The sequence below is a fragment of the Pelobates fuscus genome, chromosome 3 (assembly GCF_036172605.1).
Source record: "Pelobates fuscus isolate aPelFus1 chromosome 3, aPelFus1.pri, whole genome shotgun sequence".
NCBI lineage: Eukaryota > Metazoa > Chordata > Amphibia > Anura > Pelobatidae > Pelobates > Pelobates fuscus.
This window is the reverse complement of record NC_086319.1, coordinates 365,190,346-365,216,728: the sequence shown is the minus strand read 5'-3', so window position 1 is coordinate 365,216,728 and position 26,383 is coordinate 365,190,346. Positions and strand designations below refer to the sequence as shown.

Sequence of the window (26,383 nt, the reverse complement as noted above, 5' to 3'; positions counted from 1 at the left end):
AATGCAAGCCTTTATCAGCATTTGGCACGTAGTGCCATTTCTCATGACAAGATGGGTATCATTCTGGAGCAATTTGTGAAGTGGTAAGAATAACTATTGGCTTGCACAGTATTTGCTCCTTATATAGTACATTGCAGTGAATCCTTAATATATTTACTTTGGGAAAGAAGTTATGGAGTACGTTAAGGGAAATGCCCACTCTTCCCTCTTTTTTTTTTGCTTACTATAGTACTCTTGGAGTTAAGCCTCACTGCACTCCCTGTACTGCAACACCCATATTCATATAACTGTAAAATCGGACGTTTCCGAACTGTAATGACTATGATGTTAACCCAGCATTATATATAGTGTAAGCTGCCCCTTCCGTCTCACACCCCACCCCCTCAGCTCAATGCCAGGACTCTCCCACTGTGATTTAGCTCCTCACTCTGTGCAGCCCATTAAATGCCCTGCTGCGGTGTCAGGCTACATTTGCAGCCCTTCGGACACACTGCCCTCAGTAACCTCTCTACTGACCATATCACTTGTATAATATAATACTTTTTATTTTTCCCCTTCATAATGTAACATTTAATGGGGTTCAAGTTCCCGGGAATGAGTTTGAATTGTTTCTCCTTATCCTTTGCTAAAATATTAGCGGAACTGTATAAATAAAATATTGCACCGTAAAGTTTTCAAAAGTGTGCATGCATACAGTGTAAAATCGTGATTATTTATTTTTGTAAAAAAATCATTTGGAAAACTGATGATCTCCGAATCCGGTGCTTCTTCAATAGAGAAACATTGTGAGACCTTATGGGCAGAAATTGCCTTGGGGTGCCAATCAACATCTCATCATTGAAAAGCTTTATACCAATACATCGCTAAGGAGTGTTTGGCATCTTCATGCAGAGCTTGAAAATGCCAATTGCCGGTCCTGCAATGATTGGACTATAAATGGAATCTGTCTGACAGCCACTAGCTTTGGTGCAAAAGTAAACAAACGGTCTCTTTGCACCAAAACCGCTACATTAGGCTTTAGTGGTTCTGGTGCTTAGAGTATGCCTGTTAAAGTGTAAAGATGCTGAAATGGTTTAGAGCAGGGGTAGGCAACCTTTTAGCAGCACTGTGCCGATATAGGATTGTGATGTCCCGTAGCGTGCCGATCCTATTTTTGTAAATTGAGGTGTGTATGCTGCCGTATTCTGCTTGTTATTTTTACTGTAATTGCTTTGTATCGTGGTATTTGTGCGTATGTGAGCTATTATATTGTATATGTTCATTAGTAGTTTATGGTATCGTGTATGATACATATGAATGTGGGCTGCTTGTGGAATTGTGTGTGGATGGATATGTCACATTGTGTGTTTGGTAGTGTCTGGGGGCTGTTTGGGGTATTGCATGTGAGAGCCTGCATGTAGGGTTGTGTGCATGTGTGTGGATTGTTTGTGGTGTTGCGTTTGTGGGGATTGTGTGTATGTTTGTGTGTGGGCTGTTATTCTGCATTTCTGTGTATATCTAGCAGTGTGGGTGACTTCCCTGGGTTCCAGTGGGGACCAGGCTGGCCAGGTACAGGTCAAGGACAGGAGCTGCAACACCAGCTGCGGGCTTTTCTACTACAGTGTGGATTCCCATTCACAAGTGCTGGGAGGAAGTGATCTCAGATGTGCTGTGAAGTGATCTCTATGTGCTGCCATGCATAAATTGAGGATTGTCCTTCACCACCTCTTCGTATTAGCAGATATCTGAAGTTTTACTGGGACTCCTGATAGGCCAGAGCGTGTTTGGTTCTAGCAGCCTCTAGTGCCGTGCAAAGACACCTCGAGTGCCGTGCATGGCACTAGTGCCGTAGGTTGCCTACCCCTGGTTTAGAGCATACTATAAATGCTGTTGCAACATTTAGATACCCACTGTCAAGGCTGTGGGCAAACAGTGCTGTTACTGAAGAGTGGAATAGTTATTGCCTTGGAAATCAATGGAATGTTCAAATGTCCAGTGGTTTCCATTGTGACTGCTCCACTTTCAGAACGCAATAAATGAGAACATGGCGTCCAAATATGAATGAAGTTGAATTCCTTATTAGCAATCCAGCAGATAAGGTCCAGACTGTGGGTCCCTTGGCAACGCTTCAGTTTGATCCAGAAATGGGACTGTGGCAACAGCCTACTAATACTATAATCACAACCACTCATTGTAGTGCTTGTAGTGTGTCTTTATGGTCTGTCATCCAGATTAGTGTCAACTATTTTCATGTGTATTGATGCCAGGTTACTTTGCTGAGTCTACTTATGCAGAAGAGAACTTTATCATTGGCAATCCTGCTTTAGACCACAACAATAGGCAAGGGGAATTGGGATACCCCACTTGCTGTCAGACGGAAGTTCTGTGCTCACTAAATTGTGTGTTGGAAGTTGTGTATTGACAAAACCCTATTCAAAGGGCTGGCATTTAGCCATAGAGAGCACCCTGTTTTTTTGAGGGATGCTCCACTGTCTCCAAGATAAAACACTGGCTTTGTGGCCTGCATGCCGGTGTTTTAATGAAGTGACACACTACTCCCCATCAAGGGCTAGCTGCGCCGCTGAGGGAGCCACCATAACAACCGCAGTGCATGTGCTGTGGGTACTTATGGTGGAGAGCAGGAGGACTCTCTGTGGGAGGTCTCTTCTGCTGTCATTTATCGATAAATTCCTTGGCATACAATCAATGCTGAAGAATGGACTCATAGGTGGGAGAAAATACTATATTTAAATAGGTTTTCCTCCCAATCTATTAATTTGCTAGCTAGCACACTGTCCTTTTAAAAAGAGCTAAAGTAGTTTTGGGCATGATGGCTATCCTGATATTAAAATAAGCATTCCCCGGAACCTTTCTTTTAAATTGCAGGTTTCATCTACTTCCTAGTAACCTGCTGCAAAACTTGGGTAGTTGCAGTAAATGCAGGAACTACAAATAGTGTTTTTCTGATTTTTTTTAAAAAATTTTTTTTATTTATTTTTTAATAACTGAAGACATTATTCATAAACCTCTTAAGGACTTGCTGAAGTATAAGCACATCACATATATTAGCCCTGATGGACCAGTGACATGCTAATATACTGTGACAAAAGTCACACTTACCGGTTTTATTTTTTCCTGGCTTATGAAGTCAAAGTAAAAAGTGCATGCAGGGGAACTTTCTGTGTCTGCCTAACATGAGTCAGGCTTGTGAGTGTACGGCTTGCCCCCACCCCCTTCCCAAAAAATGTGTTTTAACCAGCTGATTACTAGGATCCTTTCAAGTCTTCTTATTAACATAACAAAGCAAAACCTTGATGGTCTCATTGCTTGGGGGTAGGTGTAGAAATTGCCAGTGTCCCCACCCAACTTGCTTTTTTATTTTCTTTGCAACACCTTAATCAGTTTAATATACTTTCAAAAGCTAAAATGTTCCAATATCCATGGTATTTTAAACCATAAAATACATTTTTGCAGTGTGTGTGATCTGTAGAAGCCGTAAATTAAAAACAATAAATCACAAAATCATTCAATCCTTTCTGTAGTAGTTTTGTAAAGTTGCAAGTTTTACAAGTTGTGCAAAAATTAAAGACAAAGTAATGACAAACACTTATTATTTTTCTTTCCCTCCACTATTCATATAAAATAGACTAACACATGTCTAACCTTTTTAAAACCGTATAGAACATGTGCAGGTGTGAGAGGGGCAGTTCTGATAGAACAAATGTCCACAATTACTGTGGCCCTACAGTGAAAAATAGTCTTGTAGAGTTATAAAAGTCAAAAAATCTTACTGAAAGATGCTAGAAATGGTTTTTAAACCCACCTTAATCCAGCGACAGGCGACTCTCTCGGTGCTGCTTTTCATGACATCACCCGGCACTCGCAAGGTTCTGAGAATCCTGTGACTGGACAGTTTTGCCGGCTCAGTATGCATGTTGGGAAGGACTTAGGGAGGGTAGAATGTGCTAGTTAAAGAAAAAATGGAAGTAGGTAGGAGGGAGTGAGAAGCCATCTTCCACTTGCAAACTCTCTGCGTGTAAAAGGAAGATTTTAACATCTGTCGGAAGCATGCAGTGCTTTCTGACGACAGATGTAGAATATGCACAGAATTAACATTAGGTAGCCAGTTTTGGGCTGCCTAAGTCGTGTGTGCTGGGGTTGCAACTACCCCCCAAACACTAAATAAACAATAACTCTGCACTTGCAGTGTTTCAAGTTGAAACGCTGCACATCCAGACAAATCACTGAAGTGGTCATGGTGGTTGTAGTAACCTTTTTAAAGCAGAATTCGGAATTCCATAACCACTAGAACTCATTGTGAGGGTTGCTTCGAACAATTGGTTGGTTTGTGTGATACCATTTACAAAAAAAAAAAAAAAAAAAAATGTTTAGTTGTCTTCCCCCATCTATAAAAAAAATAAGTCCTACCTTTTTTTTTTAATTTTTTTTTTTTTTTTTACCTTCGATAATTTGACCAATCTTGGGCAGTAAAAATGAGGGTGCTGATGATGGGTCAACATGCACTCATTGCCTGTTATTTGTTATTGTGGCCCATGATTGGAGTGAGGGTTGAGTTGCAGCAGTGGGACATGACTTAAGCCTTCTTGGGCTTGTCAGATTGTTGGGATGGCACAAACTGGGTTTCTCTCTTTGCCATGCAGATATGCAGGAACACGTAATATTATATATTCTCAAAATGTCCACTAGCTATTGGTGAATGGCAGTTTAGCCCTTGGGACTAGAAATTCACATATAGATTGTTAATCACAGCATAATTAATACTTTGTTGGTCCTCTAATTTCTCTGGCACCAACATTTAAATCAGTTTATTTACCATGGGGTATTGTTACCTTGCCCATCCCCTGTGGTCACATATGAGCTTTTACGGTGGAAAGTACCCTGTAGGCATTGCTAGTAACACAGGACTTCACATCCCTGTGATATCGTCCAAAATGTTCTGCAATGAATTCCAAATATCCTGACGCAATAGCTGATTTTGCAGATTAGAAGCATTGCAGATTGAATGCAGATTCGTGTCCTATAATTTGCAAATTCAATTGTTTTCATTTTAATTCAGTTTGCTCTAATTAGCACATTCAGATTCTTTTCAAAGTCGAATTCATTTTTTTTTCCTTTCAGTTTGAAACCCTGTGGTGCATTTAGTAGGTGGGGAATTTAAATCTTTAGGTCACAGTTGAAAAGTACTGATTGGCTTCCTCAATAGTCCTCTTGGTTTTATAATTGTGGTGCACAGTGAACTTGCTGCTTTTTCATCTTGTGCCATTTGCAGTCTGCAGATCCTACTGAACTTGTCATTTTTAGTTATTTGGATTTTTAAGGGATTTTCTATTTTTGGATAAGGATACATTTATATTGTTTTGCCAAGATGGAATCGGTAAGTTATTTATTTTCAATTACGAATGTGGTATTACAGTTGCCATTTTAAACAAAGTGATAAAAACATAATTTGAGGACCACATTTTTGCTTTGTGTCCTTTAGCACAACTGTACATGGTATTTTCATATGATTAACTTTTTAAACTGCTAGAAGCTCTAAAGCTACACTTCTGCATTACTTCCTGAATACTGAACTACACAAAGTACTTGCATCATATTTTAAGGGTGGAATTAATCTGTAGGTATTCATCCAAATTTGACTTACTGCCGGGGAGAAAAAAGTATGGGTCTATCAGAGGCTTTAAGTTTGGTATTGAGCATCACTGCATTTTAAGTTTGTGTGTTTTTTTTTGTGTTTAATGTTTGGACTGTAAATAGTACAAGGTTTGAATCTTTGCTCTCCTGTGGCTAAAAATTACAGTATAACACTTGCTATTTAGGATTATTCACCAGGGAATTGCTAATTTGGAGCCAAACTGGCTGAACTTGAAATTGAAACCATAGTAGACTAGGAGATGTATAAAACATGTTTTATTTATTATAATTTTGCCATTTTAGTTTACCTTTTGTAGTTACCTGGTAAATCGACAATAATCCATGATTTAATGAATAACACATGTTCCTGCTAAATAATACTGTATCTTGTATAAAACACCTTGGGTAACCATCTTGACAGAACAGCTGTTATATTTACCAAAGTTTGTTTTCAAAACTGAAAACCATATTGCAAAATTCAGATCAAAGTAGCCAAGCTGTGCCTAGTGGAGTTGCAGTATTTTTCAAGCCTTTTTTTTTTTTTTTTGTATGAAGCTGGGTGATTTTCGACTGTATAGTTGTGCACTTGTTTGCCATAATAGTGTTTTGACAAGATTTCCTATTTTTAGTAACTTTGTATGTGTTATTTGGTGGTTTCGGTTAAATTTCATGAGCAGTGTTGTTAAACATTTCAGCTGAATGCTAAACATGTGTTCTCTTGCTTGTTGCTTGTTCTCTCTGCATAGGTTGCTGGCCTGATTTACCAGTGTGTACGTAGAGGTATATATCCTATATACAAAAGTATATCCCAGCTGTGCTTCTATATGTGTTTTGTAGCTAGTGTTGGCCATTATGGAAAAGTGGTTAAACTCTCTCTAGATAAGGGGCTATCTTTGTGGAAGTTCAATAAATATATATTAAGAGCTGGATTAAATCTGAAATTAAATTCTGTTTTATAAACCTCCAGCAATGTGTGCTGCAAGTTAACTAGTGGTTTGGTGGTGGGTCTGTGTGTAAAAAAAAATTTTTTCTTTTTTTTGTGGTTTTTAAAATTTATTTATTTTGGTGTGACTTTTATATTTTATTTTGTTGCCGTGATTTGAACAGATGCTGTCAATAAGGTAATGCTTAGGTATGTGTTTTGGACTCTGTAAATCTTGCACTGTTTTATATTAATGTACTTCCCTTCCTAGCCATTCATTCATGCCCTGTTAACAGAAATAACACAGGCAGAGCCTCCTGTATTGGGGACAATTAATACCACATAACACTCATTTAGGAAAGTGCTAAATATGGGCATCACTATAACCCCTTTAAACACAAAAATGGCAACAATTTCCATTTATATATTTGTCGTAAATACAAAATGCAAATCCTCCTATTTATTCAATGGTTACTGCATTGGAACTAATCTTAGTGAGTTGTAAGTTTTGATCCTTCTTGGTCAGGTGACCTGAAGATAGGTTTTTATTTTTGATGCGGAAACATTTTTTTTCTTTTGGGCATAGTCATCTCCATTTTGTCGTGTTCATTTAGTTGGTTTTCTTCATTTTTTTTTTCTTTTCTTTACCCCCAACCCCTCAAAAAGCTCAAGAAGTGTTTTATTTAAAAAAAAAAAAAAATAAAAATAAAAAAAAATACTTAACTATTTTGGTGTTTAGTTTGCAAGCTTGTTCTTGGGTCATCTTAACTTCCTAGCGAGTGAGGAGAGAGGTGAAATTAGTTTACATTTACAGACCTTTAAAGGTAACTGATCATATGTCAGCAACATGTATTTAGCAGAAAATAAACCGTAATACTAAAATAGCTTGAGATTGGTGTTAGTGTAACAGTTTCACAAGAAGTTACTATTCTTCTTAAACCTCTTTTTTATTTTTTTATTATTTTGACCATTTATAGCAAGAGCATTGATTTTAAGTGATTAAATTTGTAAATGTATTATTGTGCAGTGAATATCCAAAGCTCCGTTTAGAAGTGCTCTCTACCACTCTGAATTTTTGCAAAAATTTGTGCCTTTGCTAAGTAATGTTTCTTGATATTTTGTAATACATTTATTGGATGAAAATGTGAATTTCTTCATCGCTGATGTAAAGAATTATGCAAGCTATTTGGCGTGTTTTTTTGTTTTTGTTTTTTGTTTTTTCTTCTGCTTGCTTTGTGGTTATATGGGTGGAATATGTGATTAACTGGGTTAGATTTTCAGGAACTTGGCTTGGTAGCGTGTCTTTAGGGTCTTTATATAGCAGCGCTTCATACTACCCCCATGCCCCCCCCACCCAAAAAAATTAAAAAGAGGCGGCGGCATCATTGCTGGTGTAGAAGTGTACATTTTTGCGATCGGTAGTGTTGTTGTACAGACTTCCAAGTTCCCTGTTCATTGTGTATGTGTATATATATATATATATATATATATATATATATATATATATATATATATGTGTATATATATATATATATATATATATATATATATAATTTTTTTTTTTTTTTTGCTTGACTAAGACCCATAAACATTTAATATTACTTTTATTATTTAACTGAATGTTGGTTCTTCATTACTAGTGCTTGGCAGCTTCTAACATTGCAAACGTACTCTTTCCCATCTTTTAACAGCTCCATTACTTGCGCCTGACTATGTTCTCAGGATGAAGCGGAGACTTGATGATCCAGATTCAGGAAATTATCCACCGCAACCGCGCCGACTTACTGACGCATATTCTCACCAGCATCGTGTTCTCGCCCCTGCCCCTCCTGCTTATGATCCACCATCTGATACAATGCAGCCCACAGGCATCCAGTATTCTGTAACACCAGGATACCAGGTAAGGGAACCCCCTTCCTCCTTTCTAACCATTTAGCACATTTACATAAGTCAAAGTAGTCCCTAGTCTCAATTATATGCTGATCATACTCTTTTTATAAAATTATTTTATTATAATAATATTAAAAGCAAGAAATTAAAACATGTGACAGTGCTGGTTTAATGGACTGCGCTTATATTGATCAAATTAGCATGAGGTCATTAAATGGCATATATAACATTGTATATTAAGGGAGACATATGTAGAAGTTAGTCTTAATGCAGGAAAAAAAAACTTGCAGAACTTGTAAAAAAATAAATCTAATACACCATCAGGGTTCTTTAACAAAGTGATCATTCAAAGTGAATTTTACATTCAAGGCAAGAGTAGTCCAACTAAAAGCACAGCTGACTTGGGGAATTCTTCCATTTCAGCTATTTTGTCCTTAATTTGAAATTCACTTTGTTTTCACTTTAGTGAATAAACTGGTGTAAAAAATCTAAATCTTTCGAACTTGATTCAGATGAAAAACGGGAAACTATTTCTGAAGTTAAATCTAATGAAACTAGTTCGGTGTCTATTAAACATGCCTTAGTCATGTGTAAAAAGAAAAGTGTTTTATATATCATATTTACATTTGCCACACTCCTTTCAGAATACATTTGCTCTGTTTTTGGCTTATTTTGGAACATATTCTTGGAATCACTAATCTTATTGCAGGATCTGTAATCCTTTTTTTTTTTTTTTAATTCTTTATTTTTGAAGTGCATAAGCAAAATACAGTCGCTTGTGAGGTACCCCAAAGGCACTCCTCCTGCGTAGTGTAAAACATTTTAACAGGGAGGGGTAAAGATGACTTTGCACATTTTTGTATGTTTAAGTTATGCATTACATGGTTTCGGTTGTTCTGACTTTAGGCATATTCAAATCATAAAATAAGCTAAACTAAAATAACATCGCTGCATAAAAAAGAAAGTTTAGACTCTGTGACAGTAGCTATACCAGTAGACTAGTGTAGTCAATGTAGTATTGTGGATAAGCGAGTAACAGGTTTATCAGAGAAGTCAATATGCCGTCTATACAAGATTTAGTTTAAACCGGGTAGCATATATAATATAATCTAGCTTAGTATGTTTAACTAGGGATGCATACAGTTCAACAAGCTTAAGGTGTCCAATTAGATAGGACTAGTTAATCAAATAATGCTTAAGTGGTTACATTAAACACACGTAAGGAGCTATAGCAAGGATGTCATATTAAAGACTGTGACAGTACAATCAACCGACATGCCGAGAGCAGTGAGTGGGTGTGTAAACGCTAATGCCAGAGTACACTATTCCTTTTAGCATAGTTATAAGATAGCTTGGTAGCAGTATTACGAGATCTAACTATGTATAAGCTGTGGTTGGCTAACATTACGACAAGCAAATTTATCATACAGTTTATGCTGGGATGTTGTTTGTCTCCGGCTGGGTGTAGAAAAAGTCTCTGCAGTAGGAGCAGGGTCAGAAGCCGTGGGCCCCCTCCAGGCAGCACTCCCGGTTGCGTCATCCTATGCCCGTTCTGGAGGCCTCTTGTGCTTGCCCGGGTCGGTTGACTGTCAGCGCTCCAGGGGTTAAAATCCTCACAGTGCTCCCTGCCGTCTCGTGTGTCTGCTGCCGGTGATGAACCTCGTGCATGCGGGTGCTGTTCAGCAAGGAGCCGTCTTTGGCTAGGGGTGTGACGGGTCGCTGTGTGCCTCTTCTCCTCAGGTCAGTCTTAGTGGAGCTGGCGGTGCGGTGGGAGGGTGATGCCTGCAGGCTATTATTTTGGTTACGGTGCCTCTTTCGTTGTGGGCCACGGTGACCCTGTCGGGTCGAGGAGGGTCCGCACGAGCCTCTCATTCGGATGTTCCCGCTGTGTCTCGATTTCCCGCTTCTTCGGCTCTGGGCCTTTATGAGAGCCCTTGCCTTTTTTCCATGAAGCCTCCCAATCTCGGTGGTCGGCTTGTGGGCCCGTGAGTTCCCCTCATCCCGGGCGTCCCCACGGGTGTATGGACGGCATGGAGTAAACTCCGGGTAGGCTCCCAGCCCAGAAGAGTATCGGGTAGTCTGGTTAGCAGCTTCGGGTACCCTCTTGGCAGGAGATGCTGGTGGGAAAGATTTTACTTCGAGTCTGTGCCAGAACGCTTGACAGATTGCGTCAAATCTGCTTTCAAAAGCTTCTCTCCACGTTTGAGCCGTTGGGCCTACGTTACTCTGCTTTGGTTGCAGCTCGGCGGCCATCTTGGCATCGCCATGCTCGCTGTTTCTGAGCCGCTCAGGGTCCGCTGGAGATAGGTCTGTTGCTGCATGGTGGTGCTTCATTCCAGCGGGGACCGGGATATCCCCCACCGGTCCTGAGGGGGGGCGACGGGGCTCCAGTGTCGCTTTGGGCACGTTTTCTCCGCCGGGGAATCGGCCGCCTCCCCCAGACAACAGGCCGCGCGCCTTTAAGTGTCGCCAGGCTTGGGACATGGTTTGCCGGTCGGAGCGCTAACACGCTTATCGGGGTCCGTGTGGCTGTGGGTATGTCTCGCTTGGGGATTTTAGTCGTGGTACCCACTTACAAGACGCGCAATTCCCTTCAAATATTCTCAGGGTTGCCGGAGCTCCAGGCAAACACGTCCGGCCAGTTCGAGAGTCAGGCCCCGCCCCTCTGTAATCCTTTTAAGTTCTCAAACGGCAACTTTATTTCTCTCCATAGGTGTCTGCAGTGCCTCAGGGCTCTGGTGGCCATGGGCCAGCAGCCCTTGCCGCAGTGCACAGCGGTCATCACCACAATTCACCAGTGCCAGGCCATGGAGGACCTGGCGTACAGAGTCACCCACATCCCACCCCACCAGCTGCACCTGCACAGGGTCAGCAATTTCAGAGACTAAAGGTAAGACTTTTGAATTTAATATTTGTTTAAGATAACTCTATCATGTATCGTGTTAATGTTTGTGACAAATTCCTCCTCCAGTTTTTTTTTTTCCTATTTATCACTTCTTTAGACTGTAAAATTGTCTGCAATTAATGTCATAATGGTTTACATGAAATACAGTTAAATTAACAGTGCAGCGACATGCTAAGCATAAGCATTGTATATCATGTGTGGAGTTGTAACTGCTGTAACAGTGTAACAGTGATTTTATGATGAAATTACCTAAATGCAGCTTAATATTGTATTTGAATAGATTTTATATATGATTTCACTTCTACAATGTTTAGATTACATCTATACTTACTTGTTGTCCACAATCTGTTTCTAGCACAGGGTGACGATTTGTAAACATTCTATTTTATGTACGCACAGGCAGAATGTGAACTAACACAAGTTTATTTATTTATTTTCTTCTTTCCTGGTTTCAACAACTTGCTTCTTGCCATGAAATATAACCACCCATATCTTTTTCCATTTAAGGTAGAGGATGCTTTATCATACCTGGATCAGGTCAAACTTCAGTTTGGTAGCCAGCCACAGGTCTACAATGATTTCTTGGATATTATGAAGGAGTTCAAATCTCAGAGGTGAGTGGCCGTCTGTGAATACTAAGCATAAACTATGGCAGACCCCTGGAACATAACCTATGCAACAGAGACTGGAAATGGGAGCAAAATAACGGCAAGGTGCAGTGGGGAAAAATTGTGATTCATCTTTTAGTAAATAATAATAATTAAAAAAAAAAAAAAAAGTGGGCAGCTTGTCATGTTAATGGAAAGCACTAGTCCACATAACATTTGATTTTTCACATGCAGAGAAGAACATGTAAGAAATCTTAAATTGTCATTTGTTTAGTAGGAACATTATGAATCAACTTTGCATGAAGTGACATAAATATATACACTTTTTTTTTATTTTTATAATCTTTTTTGCAGTATTGACACTCCGGGGGTCATCAGTCGGGTGTCTCAACTCTTCAAAGGTCACCCAGAGCTAATCATGGGTTTCAACACGTTTCTTCCACCTGGGTACAAGATTGAGGTGCAAACCAATGACATGGTGAACGTTACAACTCCAGGCCAGGTCCACCAAATAACAGCCCATGGTCTGCAGCCTGTGGTTCCCCAACCACCACCTCCTTCGCAGCCATCTACCCAGCCTGCACCTCCTCCTGTACATCCAACACCACCACCTGCTCCAGCAAAGATCAGCAAGGTAGGACCAGGATCCGAGTTAGTTTTGTGTGTATGAGAAAATGTTAATGCGCTTCCTCTTCATTCCTTCTAAAAGCATAGTTGTCAGTGGCACAGAATATTTTATTTGAGTTAGAATGTGGATGTCTTAGAATGTGAGACATCTAGTGACATCTATATCTTTCCAACATCCATATAGTACTTTAAAAGTGGACATGAATTCATATTCTGTTATCTTTGTGGACCAAAATGGGTGTTTTCTTTCTTAAGAGAAAGTATGTGTGTGTCCCTACAACAATGTGTACCAAAAATAGCAAAAATAATGTGCAACATTGTAGAAGAGATTCATTCTGAGCAGTAAGGGAACCTTCACACATTTTCTCTTTAATGTCATAGAGCAGAGCAGAGCAGGTTATTCTAAAAGAATAATATAAATCGTGGAAAATATTTGAGATGTTGCTTAAATAAATTACAAATATAGCTACGGTACTTATAGGACAGTTTGGTGGAGAGGTGCTCTTTGACTCTAGCTTGCCTTTATCTGAAAAGACATGGGGGAAGGATTAGATATGTGGCACTAATTTTATTATTGGAGAAAATCTGCATTTGTGGTGATTAGTGCTTTGAGAGAGAGAATCTTGTATGGTGATACAGTTCTCATTTTTGCCCACTCTGGTCTCTTGACGGCAGGTGATTTTCTGTAAGTCAAGCAAGACTGTAAGTCATGATCTAAAGTTTTGGTTTTAAAAATAATGGACAACCCATAATTTTAAGCAATTTACATTTTTATTTTATTCTCTCCCCCCCATCCAGCCGGTGCCTGCTCAGGCGCACACGCCGACAAACCAGCAGAGTACACCTATCCAGTACCCATCTCCCCGTTCTCCTCCAGCACAGCCTCACACACCTGTTCCATTGCCACATACCACCCCAACAGCAGCTGCTGCAACTCCCACCATGCAGAACAACCAACCTGTTGAGTTCAACCATGCCATCAACTATGTAAACAAAATTAAAAATCGCTTCCAGGGCCAGCCTGACATCTACAAAGCCTTCTTGGAGATTCTTCACACATACCAGGTGAGCTTTTGGGTACTTTGGTGCAAAATGGCACTCTTTTATATGCAGATGAGCTTTAATTGTGAGCATGAGATGCTCTTTAAAGGGAATTGTTCACCGAAGTGTGTAAACATACTACTGGTAATAATCACTGAGCAGAGTTGCAACAATAGCTGATTTAGTATTCTCCCACTGCAGTATTGTCGCAACTTGGCTGATTTAGCTTGAATTTTACAATGTTATTTTTATTTTAATTTTTTTTCAGTACACTACTTTTTTGTTTTTTTAATGAATAAACCCATAGATGTGCCCTATGCTGGTTAATAGGCTTAAAATATATCATTTGTGCGGTCTGTTTCTTCTGTTGAACATCTTATGTGTTTATTGTACTATAACAAAGTATTTTTGCTGACACTTTTCACAGCTTTGGTATCTTTGCTGATTCCCCATGTATGTTGGCACATTTTTCAGTTTGCAGAATTGAGACACGTCTGGGTACTAAAAGCACTCTTTTTTTTATTTTTTATTTTTATCTGAAATATTTGGTCACTTTTACTTCTTTTTGCAGAAAGAGCAGCGGAATGCAAAAGAAGCGGGTGGAAATTACACCCCAGCCCTCACAGAGCAAGAGGTTTATGCCCAAGTGGCCCGACTTTTCAAGAATCAAGAGGATCTGCTCTCCGAATTTGGACAGTTCCTGCCTGACGCCAACAGCTCCGTAGTAAGGCTCTACTTTCTAACAAAATCGTGGAACTTTTTTTTTGTTGACTCAAATTTATAAAATGTATTGTAATATGTACTCCAATTTCCCTATAACTTCCTGATGCCACTATCTAATTTATTTTGTTTGCTTTGAGCACTGTGCAGAATTAAATACTTTATATACTAACCTATAAGCGTTAATTTTTGGTCAACCACTCCAGTGCAAATAACATGTAAACGTGGTAATCTTACACTTAAACAAATATCCTCCTCTATTTTTACTGTTGATTGTGTAGCGTTTTGTTTTTCTTTTCCTTAGAGCTCTTTATTAATTAAATGTATAATGGAGGTTTGATTTGTGAACTCTTTTATTGCCTTTCTGGCTGTTTCCCCAGTCTTTATTTCTAGTACTGTATACCATTGATGTGTGTAGGATATATTGTTCCCTTTACTTACACAAAATTTCTTAAGAAGACACTGTTTATAAAATAAATATTTATAGCTTAGTTCCTACAGTGCTCTGGGGACTCAACTCTTAGTTCAGTTGAAATAATTTATTTAAGTTTAACAGACCCTCCAGATACTACAACATAATGCATAGGCTATAGTGCAAGAAGCTCTTCTGTGACTGTCTCCCTGAATTATGTTGTCCACAGTGTTCCTTTGTAGGCTCTCAGCTTTCTAAGAAACTTCATACCCACAAATCCCTGCTGGAGCTGCAAGACATTCTGACATTTGACAATGTGAGCTTTGATAAAGATCTTTGACTGTTAAAGGAAGATTATATTGCATTGTTAAAAATTGTGGCAATATTTTCTGGATTTTATTGGAATGTGGGGCACTCTCTCTCTAACCTTTTTATTCTTTCCACGTGGCTTTTGAGCAAAACCACAGCAGTTACTCCAATAATCGCCACCCTACAGAAAGATAAATGCATGTGTGTTGTAGTCTGACTGACCAATAGAGGAGATGGCTTCTGCCAATGACAGAATCCTACCAATGTCACTAAAACGGTGGATACAATTAACTTGATTATACATCCTAGGCAGAAAGTTGTACTGTCATTTTAAACACCAAATCGAGTTGGCCGTATTTTGTATTAACTTCCTCTAAGGTGCGTGACACAGTGTGGTTACGACATCTAGTGGTTAAATGAAAGAGGAGAACATGGATAAACTTGAATTGTGAATGTGACGAACTGGGTTATTTACTAAAGTTAGCGTTCAAGTTGAATTTCAAATAAAAGGTCGCAGTAGAGCAAACATGGCTGAATTAGAGAATTCTTCTGGTTTAGCTATATTTACCTTCAATTTGGAATTTACTTTAAATTCACCCTGAACTCTCGCTGAATGTTACCCTGGAAATGTTCACTGAATTAATTTGCGATAGTTCATTCTATTCCCACAATTTCTGGTTATTGGTTCCTTTTTAATATCCCTAATTCGGAACTGTGGTTGCTTTGGTTTTGTTTAACGATTGGGTATTACATTTCCACAATTTAGATGTTCATTCCTTAATAAAAAGTGTACATTTTCTATTAAGAAGGAACTTTTTTTTCCTTTCATCTTTTTGGTTGATTGGACGTGAGCTTAGTAGTCTGTTAATGTGTTTTTGTTTATTTGGAATGTGGGGCACTCACATAATTTTTTTTTTTTATTCTTTCCATGTAGCTTTTGAGCAAAACCACAGCAGAAAAAGTTGAGTCCGTGAGGAATGACCATGGTGGCACTGTGAAGAAACCACAACTGAACAATAAGCAGCAGCGACCCAACCAAAATGGCTGCCAGATCCGCCGGCATTCTGGGCCCGGGGCAACTCCACCTGTGAAGGTTTGTTGGAGAAACCGTGTAATAATGTAACGAGTCTTCCATTAAATTCTATTGATTTCCTTTTTAAGCTTGACACATTCTATTTTTGTTTGTAGAATGTAAATACCAGTCTGTCTCCATTTACCAACAATGTAAAGGTCGTTGTATGTTTTGGATGTCTGATTTACCCACCACAATTTAATCCAATCTCTGTAGTAAAACTATGTTCCTCCTGTTGGCTTGTCTATGTAAAATTATGCATGCATATGAATTCCCTTAATTTGAATGTGGTTTATTTTTTTTAATTTTTTTTTTGTTATATGTCCTTCATTTTTTGGGGGGAGTGTAGGGGGGAGGTTCTGCAATAAAGCACCTCTTCAGATGAGTTATGAGCGTTCCTTCTGCTTTATGGCATATATTTCTGCAAAACGTTACAGGAAATACTGTAGGAAGCGTAAGAATAAGAAACTGCCCGAACTCTTTCTATGTATTCACTGTTTAATTACATATGTAAATATTTGAGGTTCTAAGGTTTTTTTTTTTTCTTTCCTCTACACACAGAAAAAGCCTAAAATCATGCCGAAAGATCAGTCCATGGCAGATTCCAACAAACATGGCACAGGGGCAGAATCGCAGTTTTTCGATAAGGTGAGCTATTTCATAGTATTGTGACATATCCATTAAGTGGTTGTTGTGATTCTTGTTTGCCTGAAATATTTCACTTTCTGAAACTAGCATTGGCAACGGAAACATTGGCTTCAATTTTAGATATATCATCTTAGATATTAACTATTTTAAATATTACAGGTTCGGAAAGCTTTACGGAGTGCAGAGGCATATGATAACTTCCTTCGATGTCTGGTTATCTTTAACCAAGAAGTTATCTCTCGGACGGAGCTAGTTCAGTTGGTATCTCCTTTCCTTGCGTGAGTACACTTGTTTGGACGTGAATGCATTATGTGTTCTCTAATATATTGCTTTGTACATTGTAAGTTTTTTTTTTTTGTATGTAGTGGCATCGTGAACATGACTGCAGTACTATATACTGTTTGTGTTTTTTGGGGGGGGGTTTTTAAGCAACAGTTGGCACATATTCACTATAGATATTTTTAATACTTTGAACCATGTCTTAAACAAATCTTCACAACTAGATGCTGACTAATTGTACAACCAAACCTCTGCTTTAGCTACCACTTGGTCTCTAATGCTCCTGACATGTTTAACCTGATTTAACGCAGAAACGGTAAATGCATAGGATTGTTTAAGATCCAGTTAGGGCAAATCGACACTGTCTAACTCTATAGCTATTCTTTTTGCCAGTTGATCATTCTCTCTGTAAGATTGTTATAGCTCCTGATTTGCACGTTTTTGTGCCTATTTTCTTCAGCTTTATTATACTTTATTTTCCTAGTCTTGTTCTCATGTCTTGAGTGTTTTATTTTTATTTTTTTTGGTATGTGGTTTTGAGCACATTTTGAATGCTTTAAGATTTCATGGTTTCCTATGTCTTCATTACTACCTTGCACACGTTGTTTTCAATTCTATTTTTTTATAATGTGTATTAACTTTTCAAATCATAGGAAATTTCCTGAACTGTTCACATGGTTTAAAAACTTCTTGGGTTACAAAGAATCCTCTCACATGGAGTCCTTCCCTAAGGAGCGGGCAACAGAGGGCATTGCCATGGAGATAGACTATGCCTCATGCAAGAGGCTGGGTTCCAGCTACAGGGCACTGCCCAAGAGCTTCCAGCAGCCCAAGTGCACCGGCAGAACACCACTCTGCAAAGAGGTAGGATTAAACATTTCTTTAGTTCCTCATTATTTGATCAGTAAAACCAGGCCCTTATGTGCATGCCACTTTCACTCAAGTGATAAAGTTTGGGTTTTTGTTTTTGTTTTTGAGCACTTCTACATTTCATCTGCTTAATGTGGAGGATATTACAATTTCCAAAATTAGACCTAGATTGCCATAATGGATAACGTGGACCTGTCTTCAGTTGATGGTGTCAGTGGTTACATGTCTCTTACATTCACTGTTTCTTTTAAAATGTTGTGATACGTCCCCTCTGAAGTAGAATACAGTCCTGTGAATGAGGCAGTAGAAAATGATCAGTGGTGATATTGTCAATGCTGTCCATACAGGTTCTGAATGACACCTGGGTTTCCTTCCCCTCATGGTCAGAAGACTCCACATTTGTAAGCTCGAAGAAGACCCAATATGAGGAGCACATTTACCGATGCGAAGATGAGCGGTTTGAGGTGAGATTGGGATTTGTATTTTGTTTTTATTTTAAACTGGAATCAAGACATAAGATTTCACTGGTGAGGGTGTAACTCACTTTAACGTAAACTGGTCATCTTGTAAAGCGCCATGCGGGCTTTTGACCTGATCAAATGAGCAATAATTTCACAATTCTACAGTAAAGCGGCATTATGGGCACAAAAAAGACTTGACTAATTTTGGGGTCCTACTAATATTGACTGAAGTCAATATTAAAGCACTTGTGTCTTAACAGGAAACAAAGGCACTGGAATATTTGGTTGTTTTATATAAAATGCATATTTTAGGAGTAAAAACCAAAGTTGAATTGGACATTTTTCCCTTTTAAGAGGAGATCATGTCTCCTTTTTGTTTAATTTGTCTATTTCTAGTACGGTCTATCTTCACCAATTGTACAGCACTGCAGAAAATGACGCTTTATAAATGCCAGTAATAATAATATTTATGCAATGTTTCTGTAGAAGGCATAAATCGGGTTGATCTTCTTTACTGTGTGTAATCTGAATTACTTAATCCCTTTTCTTCCCTTTATTAGTTGGATGTCGTACTGGAAACCAATCTGGCTACCATACGTGTTTTAGAAAGTATTCAGAAGAAACTTTCACGGTTATCCGCAGAGGATCAGGCCAAATTTCGTCTAGACAACACTCTAGGAGGAACATCAGAGGTCATTCACCGGAAAGCACTGCAAAGGATATATGCAGACAAAGCTGCTGACATCATTGATGGCCTGAAAAAGAACCCAGCTGTAGCCGTCCCCATTGTCCTGAAAAGGTTGGTGTTCTAGCCAAAACGGCTACTGCCCAATGCACTGAACATTTAGAGCTAGAATGCAGATAGGTAGCCCAATTCAAGACTTGCACCTTTTAATTGGTTTGTCACTTTAAGTACCTGTTCTAGGGTTTTTCTTCAAAACACCTAAACAGAATTGTACAAGTTCTTACACATTGGATTTAAAAGGATTCTATAGTGTTATGAATAGAAAGTTGTATTCCGAACACTATAGTGCCCCCTGGTCCTCTCTCGTTTTTACATGTTTGTGTTCCTTTAACCCCTTAAGGGACACATGACGTGTGACATGTCATGATTCCTTTTTATTCCAGAAGTTTGGTCCTTAAGGGGTTAAGGTTGTATTTGTCTCTGTATTGTAAGCTTGTTCAGACAGAATGTTTAGTGACCTTTTTGTTTCTTATTAACACTTGTAGTCATTTGTTTTCTGTTTAAGCTCCACGTTAAAATTAGACGCCGCAAAAGGATGAAAATAATAATTCCTACCCCCTCCCCCCCCTTTTTTTTCTATCCCGTTCTTTTATTCAGGTTGAAAATGAAAGAAGAGGAGTGGAGGGAAGCCCAGCGTGGATTCAATAAAATATGGCGAGAGCAGAACGAAAAGTATTATCTGAAATCTCTAGACCACCAGGGAATAAACTACAAACAGATTGACACAAAGGTGCTTCGTTCCAAGAGCCTACTAAATGAAATCGAGAGCATTTATGATGAGGTAAGGGAATGATGGTTTGCAACCTGTACTGTCGATTTTAGAACTTTGAACATCATGGTGTACTCTCTCTCTAAGCTTGGGTATTCTTTCTTGACTTTCCTGGTGGGTGTTACTGCTTGCTTGTTAACCATTTTAATCACCTGGTGCCTAAAAAAAAAAAAGGTACAGTTAGTACAAAAATAAGTTCCTATGTTTGTAGGTTCTATGGAAAGTGTTCACTAGACCAGAAAGTAGCTGACATTTCCAGCCATTCTTATTTTCTGAATTCCAGTGGGTACTATATATATATTTGGGAAATATGTTTGCACAAATAATTAAAATTTTCTTTAACTGAGGTTGCAAGTAGGTTGTTGTTGTTTTTAAGCCATGATGATAACGATGACTGTCGCCTTATTTTAAAAATCTTGGTCCTCACAATGTCTAATGCCTTTTTTTTTTTTTTTTTTTTTTTTAAATACAACTTTTTTCTTGTTAGCGCCAAGAGCAAGCATCTGAAGATAACTCTGGAATCTCCACAGGGCCCCACCTGACCCTGACATATGAGGATAAACAGATTTTGGAGGATGCTGCCTCTCTCATCATCCATCATGTAAAGCGACAGACTGGTATCCAAAAGGAGGACAAGTACAAAATCAAACAGATTATCTATCATTTCATCCCAGACATGCTCTTCTCTCAGAGAGGAGAACTTTCTGACCTTGAGGAAGAAGAGGACGAGGAGAATGCAGAGACAGAAGATGGGGTTACAAAAAAACACAATGGGGTGGGTGGTGGTGTTGGGGGTAGTAGCCCTCCAAAAGCCAAGCTGATGTTTGGAAATACTGCAGCACAGAAGCACCGGGGGATGGAGGACACGTACAATCTGTTTTACGTGAACAATAACTGGTACATCTTTTTGCGCCTGCATCAGATTCTCTGTTCCCGCCTCCTGCGCATCTACAGTCAAGCAGAGAGGCAGGTAGAGGAAGAGTTGAGGGAAAGGGAATGGGAGAGAGAGGTGCTGGGTCTAAAGAGGGACAAGAATGACAGCCCTGCCATCCAGTTGCGGTTAAAAGAACCAAGTAAGTATCCTTTTGTTTGTGGTGGAAAAGTGTGTGTGTGTGTGTGTGTGTGTATGTATGATATATAATGTGTGTAAATATGTCTGTAGCCAAATTTGTGTCTGCCAATTTAATTTCTTAGAAAACTGGCTTTGTATTTCTACATATATTATTTAACTATGTAGTGAACATACGACCTTGCCTGTAGTAGTGTTTTCATAATGTGCATCACTTTTCCTTCAGGATTCATCCAATCAAAGGGTTAAAAGCCAGGATTTAATAGGGGGAGGGGGGAAATCAAATGGTAAATATCTGTCATCTTTGAGACTGCTGCATGTGGGACTTTTTCTTCAATCATTTTTGTGTTTGGGAATGGATGAAATACTTTTGCTTATGTGTTTACCGTTTATCTCCTTTCAGTGGATATTGAGGCTGAAGATTATTACCCTGCATTCTTAGACATGGTTCGGAACCTGCTGGACGGGAATATGGACTCCAACCAATATGAAGACTCCCTGCGGGAAATGTTCACTATCCATGCCTTCATTGCCTTTACAATGGACAAATTAATTCAAAGCATTGTCAGGCAGGTGTGTATCTGAAATAGCTGAGTAAATCTAGCTGCACATCAACAGGGATCAGTGGGTTATAAAAGTAACCTAGGCTTCCACTAGCGAGTCACTATAATAATCAATATCCCTTTCTAGATCACACTTTAATCTCCTGCCTCTTCTCATGTGTAGTGTATATAGTATTGGTGATATTTTAGAAATTATTACTTTGCCTTATAATGTATTACTGCGCATAATTTTAGTGTAGAAGTAAATAACAATTCCTTGTTTTTGTTTATAGCTCCAGCACATAGTGAGTGATGAGATATGTGTGCAAGTCACTGAACTTTACCTCTCAGAGACTAACTGCAATGCTACAGGAGGTCCCTTCACCACCCAAGCATCCCGCAGCCTGGGAGAATCCAATTATCAGCGGAAAGCAGAGCAGCTGATGTCAGATGAGAACTGTTTCAAGGTGAGATGTCTGCAACCTTAACTTTATCAACTTGTCTACTCGCTGTGTATTTCCCGCCTGACGCTGTAAATTGAAATTGGGCTAGAATGGAAATTCTACTTATCTTACACCACAAATGTGTGTTACCACTATTACATCTGGCAAATGTTTAAATGATATCATTTGGATAATGTGTGTCCCTTACCCTATAGTGTTAAAAACCACCATGGCCAGCCCCCCCCCCCTTAACCGCCTAATTTAGAAAGGATTAAAGCGTACCTTGTTGCCCGCGCCGCATGGGTTCACTGGGGTTAGCCCTGCCTGCAATCCGCATCTTTTGCTGACATTATCAGAATTGATGATGTCAGGCAATCCAGTGCTTTCCCATAGGGGAAACTGGGCCAAATGCCACCCTGGCCAACCAGCATCTCTATGAAGAAAGTTCAGCTTCAAGACGCTGAACGGCAGGAAGTACCAGGCCACTAAAGGTGTCCGTATGCTTTAATGTAAACACTGCCTTTTTTTTCTATGAAACTGCAGTGTTTACAGCAAAAAGCCCGCAGGGAATGATTACACTCACCAGAACATATACAAGTTGTAGTTGTTTTGTGACTAATGTCCCTTTAATTGTATGGATTTAAATTACAAAGGTATCTGGCACTTGGGATTTCATAGACTCTACTAACCGTTGTATTTCTCCTGCACGAAGTCAGCATAGAGCATGATGGTAGTTGTGCCAGTGACCACTTTCATACATTCCAATAACGTGGATGTCTAAGTCTAAATTCCTCCAATCCTTTTTGTCATCTGTTAATTTTTCCCTTCTTGCTATATTCCTGGTATCTCTCCAGTGGGTTTAGATGTGCTAGTGACCTTATAAGGCCACATAAATAAAACTACGGTACATGGAATGAGGACGAACCCCTGTAGGGTTACTAAAATGCCCCAGTGATCGGTAAAAAGCATCAGGTTTTTTCAGCATATCTTCTTAGACTTCCAAGTATTTACTTGTTAAAGGGAATTGTCACTTTTTGTAAAATTACATAATTGAATAAATTTACCATAACCTCCTATAAACCTGTGTTAATCTTGTTTTAATGTGGTGCTCCATTTGCCAAAAACTCACTCATAGTCCAGGCTTGGCAGCTGGGGCAAACATTGCAAATAAGGAGGAATGGAAACTTTGTTTTATTTCTCTCTTCTCTGTATGCATTCTATATGTGGACTGCGAGGTGCAAAGAACAGAGCTTGTAGCATTGATTGACAGGGAGCCAAGATGGAGGCCCACAGTAACAGAATAAAGATGGGTGGATTTCTACATTTAACTTTTTTTTCCCACACCTCTCAAATACATATTTGTTAAATATAGGGAATAAGTACACACAATGTTAGAATTCCTGACAAGTGACCGTTTCTCTTTTAAGGGACACTAGTCACCAGAACTACAGCTTACTGTCTATAGCATGTCCCTGCAGGCTTTTTAATGTAAACACTGCCTTTCAGTGTTTACATTACTGCATAGGAACACCCTCTAGTGGCTGTCACTCAGACGGCCACTAGAAGTGCTTCCTGGGTCAGTACTGTACAATGTGCAGCAACGCTTGCATGGAGGCCCTGAGCATACCTCATAGTGATGCATTGATTCAATGCATCTCTATGAGGAGATGCTGATTGGCGCAGCTCAGCATTTTGCTGCGCATGGGCAATATCCTCCCAAAATGTTCCTAATGGGAAACCATTGGATTGGCTGAGATCATAGTTTGAACTCTGCCAAAGGGGTGGAGCCACAGCGAGGAGACCCACATGGTGCTGGAAAAGGGGAGTATAATCACATTTTACCTTGCTGACACGGGGGTTGGAGTGCTAAACGGCACTATTAGAACTGTAGTGTCAGGAATAAATGTTTCTACTACTGACACTATAGTGTCCCTTTATGTTTGGGAGTTAGAAGTTGTTTGTTTTATGTTCCTGATCCTGTCACTTAAATCTTAGAGTTCACTGAACATTCCTTATGTTGCTGTGAATACAGGACATCAACCTTGTACAAAATTGCCCGACTACAATTGCTGCATTTACCGATAATAAAACAGTCTTGGAAATTTTGTTCTAAATGTCATTTTGTACAGTGCGTGGTGTATACACTGTACACCAAATTTTAGTGAATTGAAATTGAATTGCAAAACTTTGAAATTGGAAAAAGAAAAAAACATTTTATATATGGGTGACTTGTAGATATTGCATTACATTCCCTTTTCAAGAAAAGGGGATGTGGATTGCATTTCTGTACTTTTTTGCACAGATATTATTTGTAATAATGTAAACTTTACAAAAGACCTGAAAGTTTGACTGTTTTCACCTTTTTTGTCTTTCTACAGCTGCTGTTCTCCCAGAACCATGGGCAGGTTCAATTAACTATTGAACTGTTGGACACTGAGGAGGAAAATTCAGATGACCCAGCGGAGACCGAGGTAAGCCCAACTCGTGCCTGAGGGGCTCTCGGTTACCGCCACCCCGGGCAGGCCCCCGACTTCCGGGACCCCCTGTGTAAGGGGTCAGCGGGGGAGGGGAAATGTATGAGAACTGATGTAGAGAATCCGACTTCTGAGATCAAATCACAATCCACCCCGGTCACACACAACCTGCAGTGTGCATATTGACTGAATTTTACATACTTGTACAAAATATTGTTACCTACCTGTGGTTTGTTAATAGCAGAATCCAGAAAAGACAAAACTAAAAAAAAAAAATCGGAACTATAATCAAATTGTAAATATAATAAACTTGTTTTAACGATCCAGGGTGACTCAGTGATTTGTTCTGTTTTTCTCTTTTTATTTTGTTTTTGTTTTTCTCCCTCCTCTCCCCATTTTCTTATTCTGTTTTGTCTCTGTCCTCATCCCTCTGTATCTGTCAAACAATCTCCTAGTTCGTTTAACCCCTAGTTTTACATTGTCAGGGCACCTTTACTTATATATTTTTTTAGTTATAGTAGAAGTTAGGGTTTTGCTGGCCTTTTAGCTTTAACAATTTTTTTTATTTTTTTTTGCTTAGAATTTCTACAATACTGCTCATAATACAATGTGTTGATATATTGCTCCCTTTTTAAAATGTGTATTTGGCGATCTTGCTACTCTGTTTGCAAAGGCGTTTTTTTTTTAAGTGATTTTAATTTTTTTCCTTTAAATCCGTTCTTGTGTTTTTAACTTGCTCCTTTGAGTCTAGCTCACGAAATAAGGTGTGTGCAAAGGGTTTCCACTCTTACCGTGTAGTATAATCTAATCTTTTATTTAGCTATATTAAAGTACAAGCAATACCCTCGCTAATCACACACTGTATAATCACTAGAGGTAAATAGCTAGTTCTATTCCTTGATGGAGAGGGTCTTGCAGCGAAACATTGGGAGTTAGTTACGAACAGGTGACAGTGGAGAATTAAACCGGAAAGTATAGTTTTTGACCAAAATAGCTGGATTGGAAAAAACCTACACTGAATTTTATTTTTTCCAGTCCTGTTTTGGCCTAAAAAATGGTGTTCACTTGTTCTCCTCATTTCCTAATTTAGTAAATAAACCTCCATTTAGGGATCTCCATATTATGCGCCTTTCTTTTATTTTAAAAAAACAAAAACCTTTTGGGGGGGGGGGGGTGATTGTGGTTTTATTTTCTATTTATTTATTTTTGGTCATGTTGTGTGCTGATTATCAGTGGTTTTTAGTGTTTATTGTGTTTTTGTTTTATTTTTTTATTTGAGTTTTTATCAGGTGTTGCTGTACGTTTTTAATCATTTTAAATGTTGCGCAGTAGTTAATGGGCTTGTGCACATTTATTGATTAATGTAATTGCCTTTTCACGCTTTTTAGGGGAAGCTGGGGTTGTTTTATCCCCCCCTCCTTTTTTTATTTATTTGTAATACCAAGTACCTGATTATACCATCCCTATCTACTTGTAGTTTCAAGGTACCTACTGAAAGATTATTCGGAACTAGCAGAGGACAAATGCATGGTTTTGCACCACTAGAAGTAACACGCAGATGTTTTGATAGCAGTCAAATACAGAAGGAAATATTTAATATAAATTGGATACTTTTTATTTGTAATGGACTGCTGCCAAACTCTTTTTTATAAATGTACATCTGTTGGTAAATGGAATCTAGAAGGAAGGATTTGTGTCTATATACTGTAGTTAATCAGTCTGCAACAGTGCCAAAATATGAATAAAACTGGTCGTCTGGTGGCTACGTTCATGGCCTTCATAATATGAACACGACCACACAACAGCTCCTCTACAGGAAGCAGTACGAATGTGAATAGGGGGCACGCCTGAAAATATTTTGGTAAACATTGCTTCCTCTTAGAACATAAGAGTCATGGGGGAGCAGACTGATTATAGCTGTAACATACTTTTGTTCGGAGCACAAA

General features: G+C 38.9%; 1 protein-coding gene across 5 annotated transcripts in view; it reads left to right on the top strand.

Moving 5' to 3' along the window:
* Nucleotides 1-26,383, top strand: part of SIN3A (SIN3 transcription regulator family member A) — a 49,090-nt gene that overhangs the window by 6,672 nt on the left and 16,035 nt on the right. For 4 of the 5 annotated variants that reach the window (XM_063449316.1, XM_063449318.1, XM_063449320.1 and 1 more), the window contains 18 exons: nucleotides 8,245-8,453; nucleotides 11,157-11,333; nucleotides 11,856-11,962; nucleotides 12,311-12,590; nucleotides 13,382-13,648; nucleotides 14,196-14,348; nucleotides 14,986-15,072; nucleotides 16,000-16,158; nucleotides 16,699-16,785; nucleotides 16,945-17,063; nucleotides 17,718-17,928; nucleotides 18,282-18,398; nucleotides 18,956-19,194; nucleotides 19,738-19,921; nucleotides 20,397-20,982; nucleotides 21,382-21,551; nucleotides 21,814-21,987; nucleotides 24,342-24,434. In XM_063449316.1, coding sequence (XP_063305386.1) covers nucleotides 8,277-8,453; nucleotides 11,157-11,333; nucleotides 11,856-11,962; nucleotides 12,311-12,590; nucleotides 13,382-13,648; nucleotides 14,196-14,348; nucleotides 14,986-15,072; nucleotides 16,000-16,158; nucleotides 16,699-16,785; nucleotides 16,945-17,063; nucleotides 17,718-17,928; nucleotides 18,282-18,398; nucleotides 18,956-19,194; nucleotides 19,738-19,921; nucleotides 20,397-20,982; nucleotides 21,382-21,551; nucleotides 21,814-21,987; nucleotides 24,342-24,434 — 3,387 coding nt within the window. In that variant the 5' untranslated portion in view covers nucleotides 8,245-8,276. The remainder of the gene's footprint in view (nucleotides 1-8,244; nucleotides 8,454-11,156; nucleotides 11,334-11,855; nucleotides 11,963-12,310; nucleotides 12,591-13,381; nucleotides 13,649-14,195; nucleotides 14,349-14,985; nucleotides 15,073-15,999; nucleotides 16,159-16,698; nucleotides 16,786-16,944; nucleotides 17,064-17,717; nucleotides 17,929-18,281; nucleotides 18,399-18,955; nucleotides 19,195-19,737; nucleotides 19,922-20,396; nucleotides 20,983-21,381; nucleotides 21,552-21,813; nucleotides 21,988-24,341; nucleotides 24,435-26,383) is intronic. The other variant, XM_063449321.1, reaches the window with a different exon arrangement.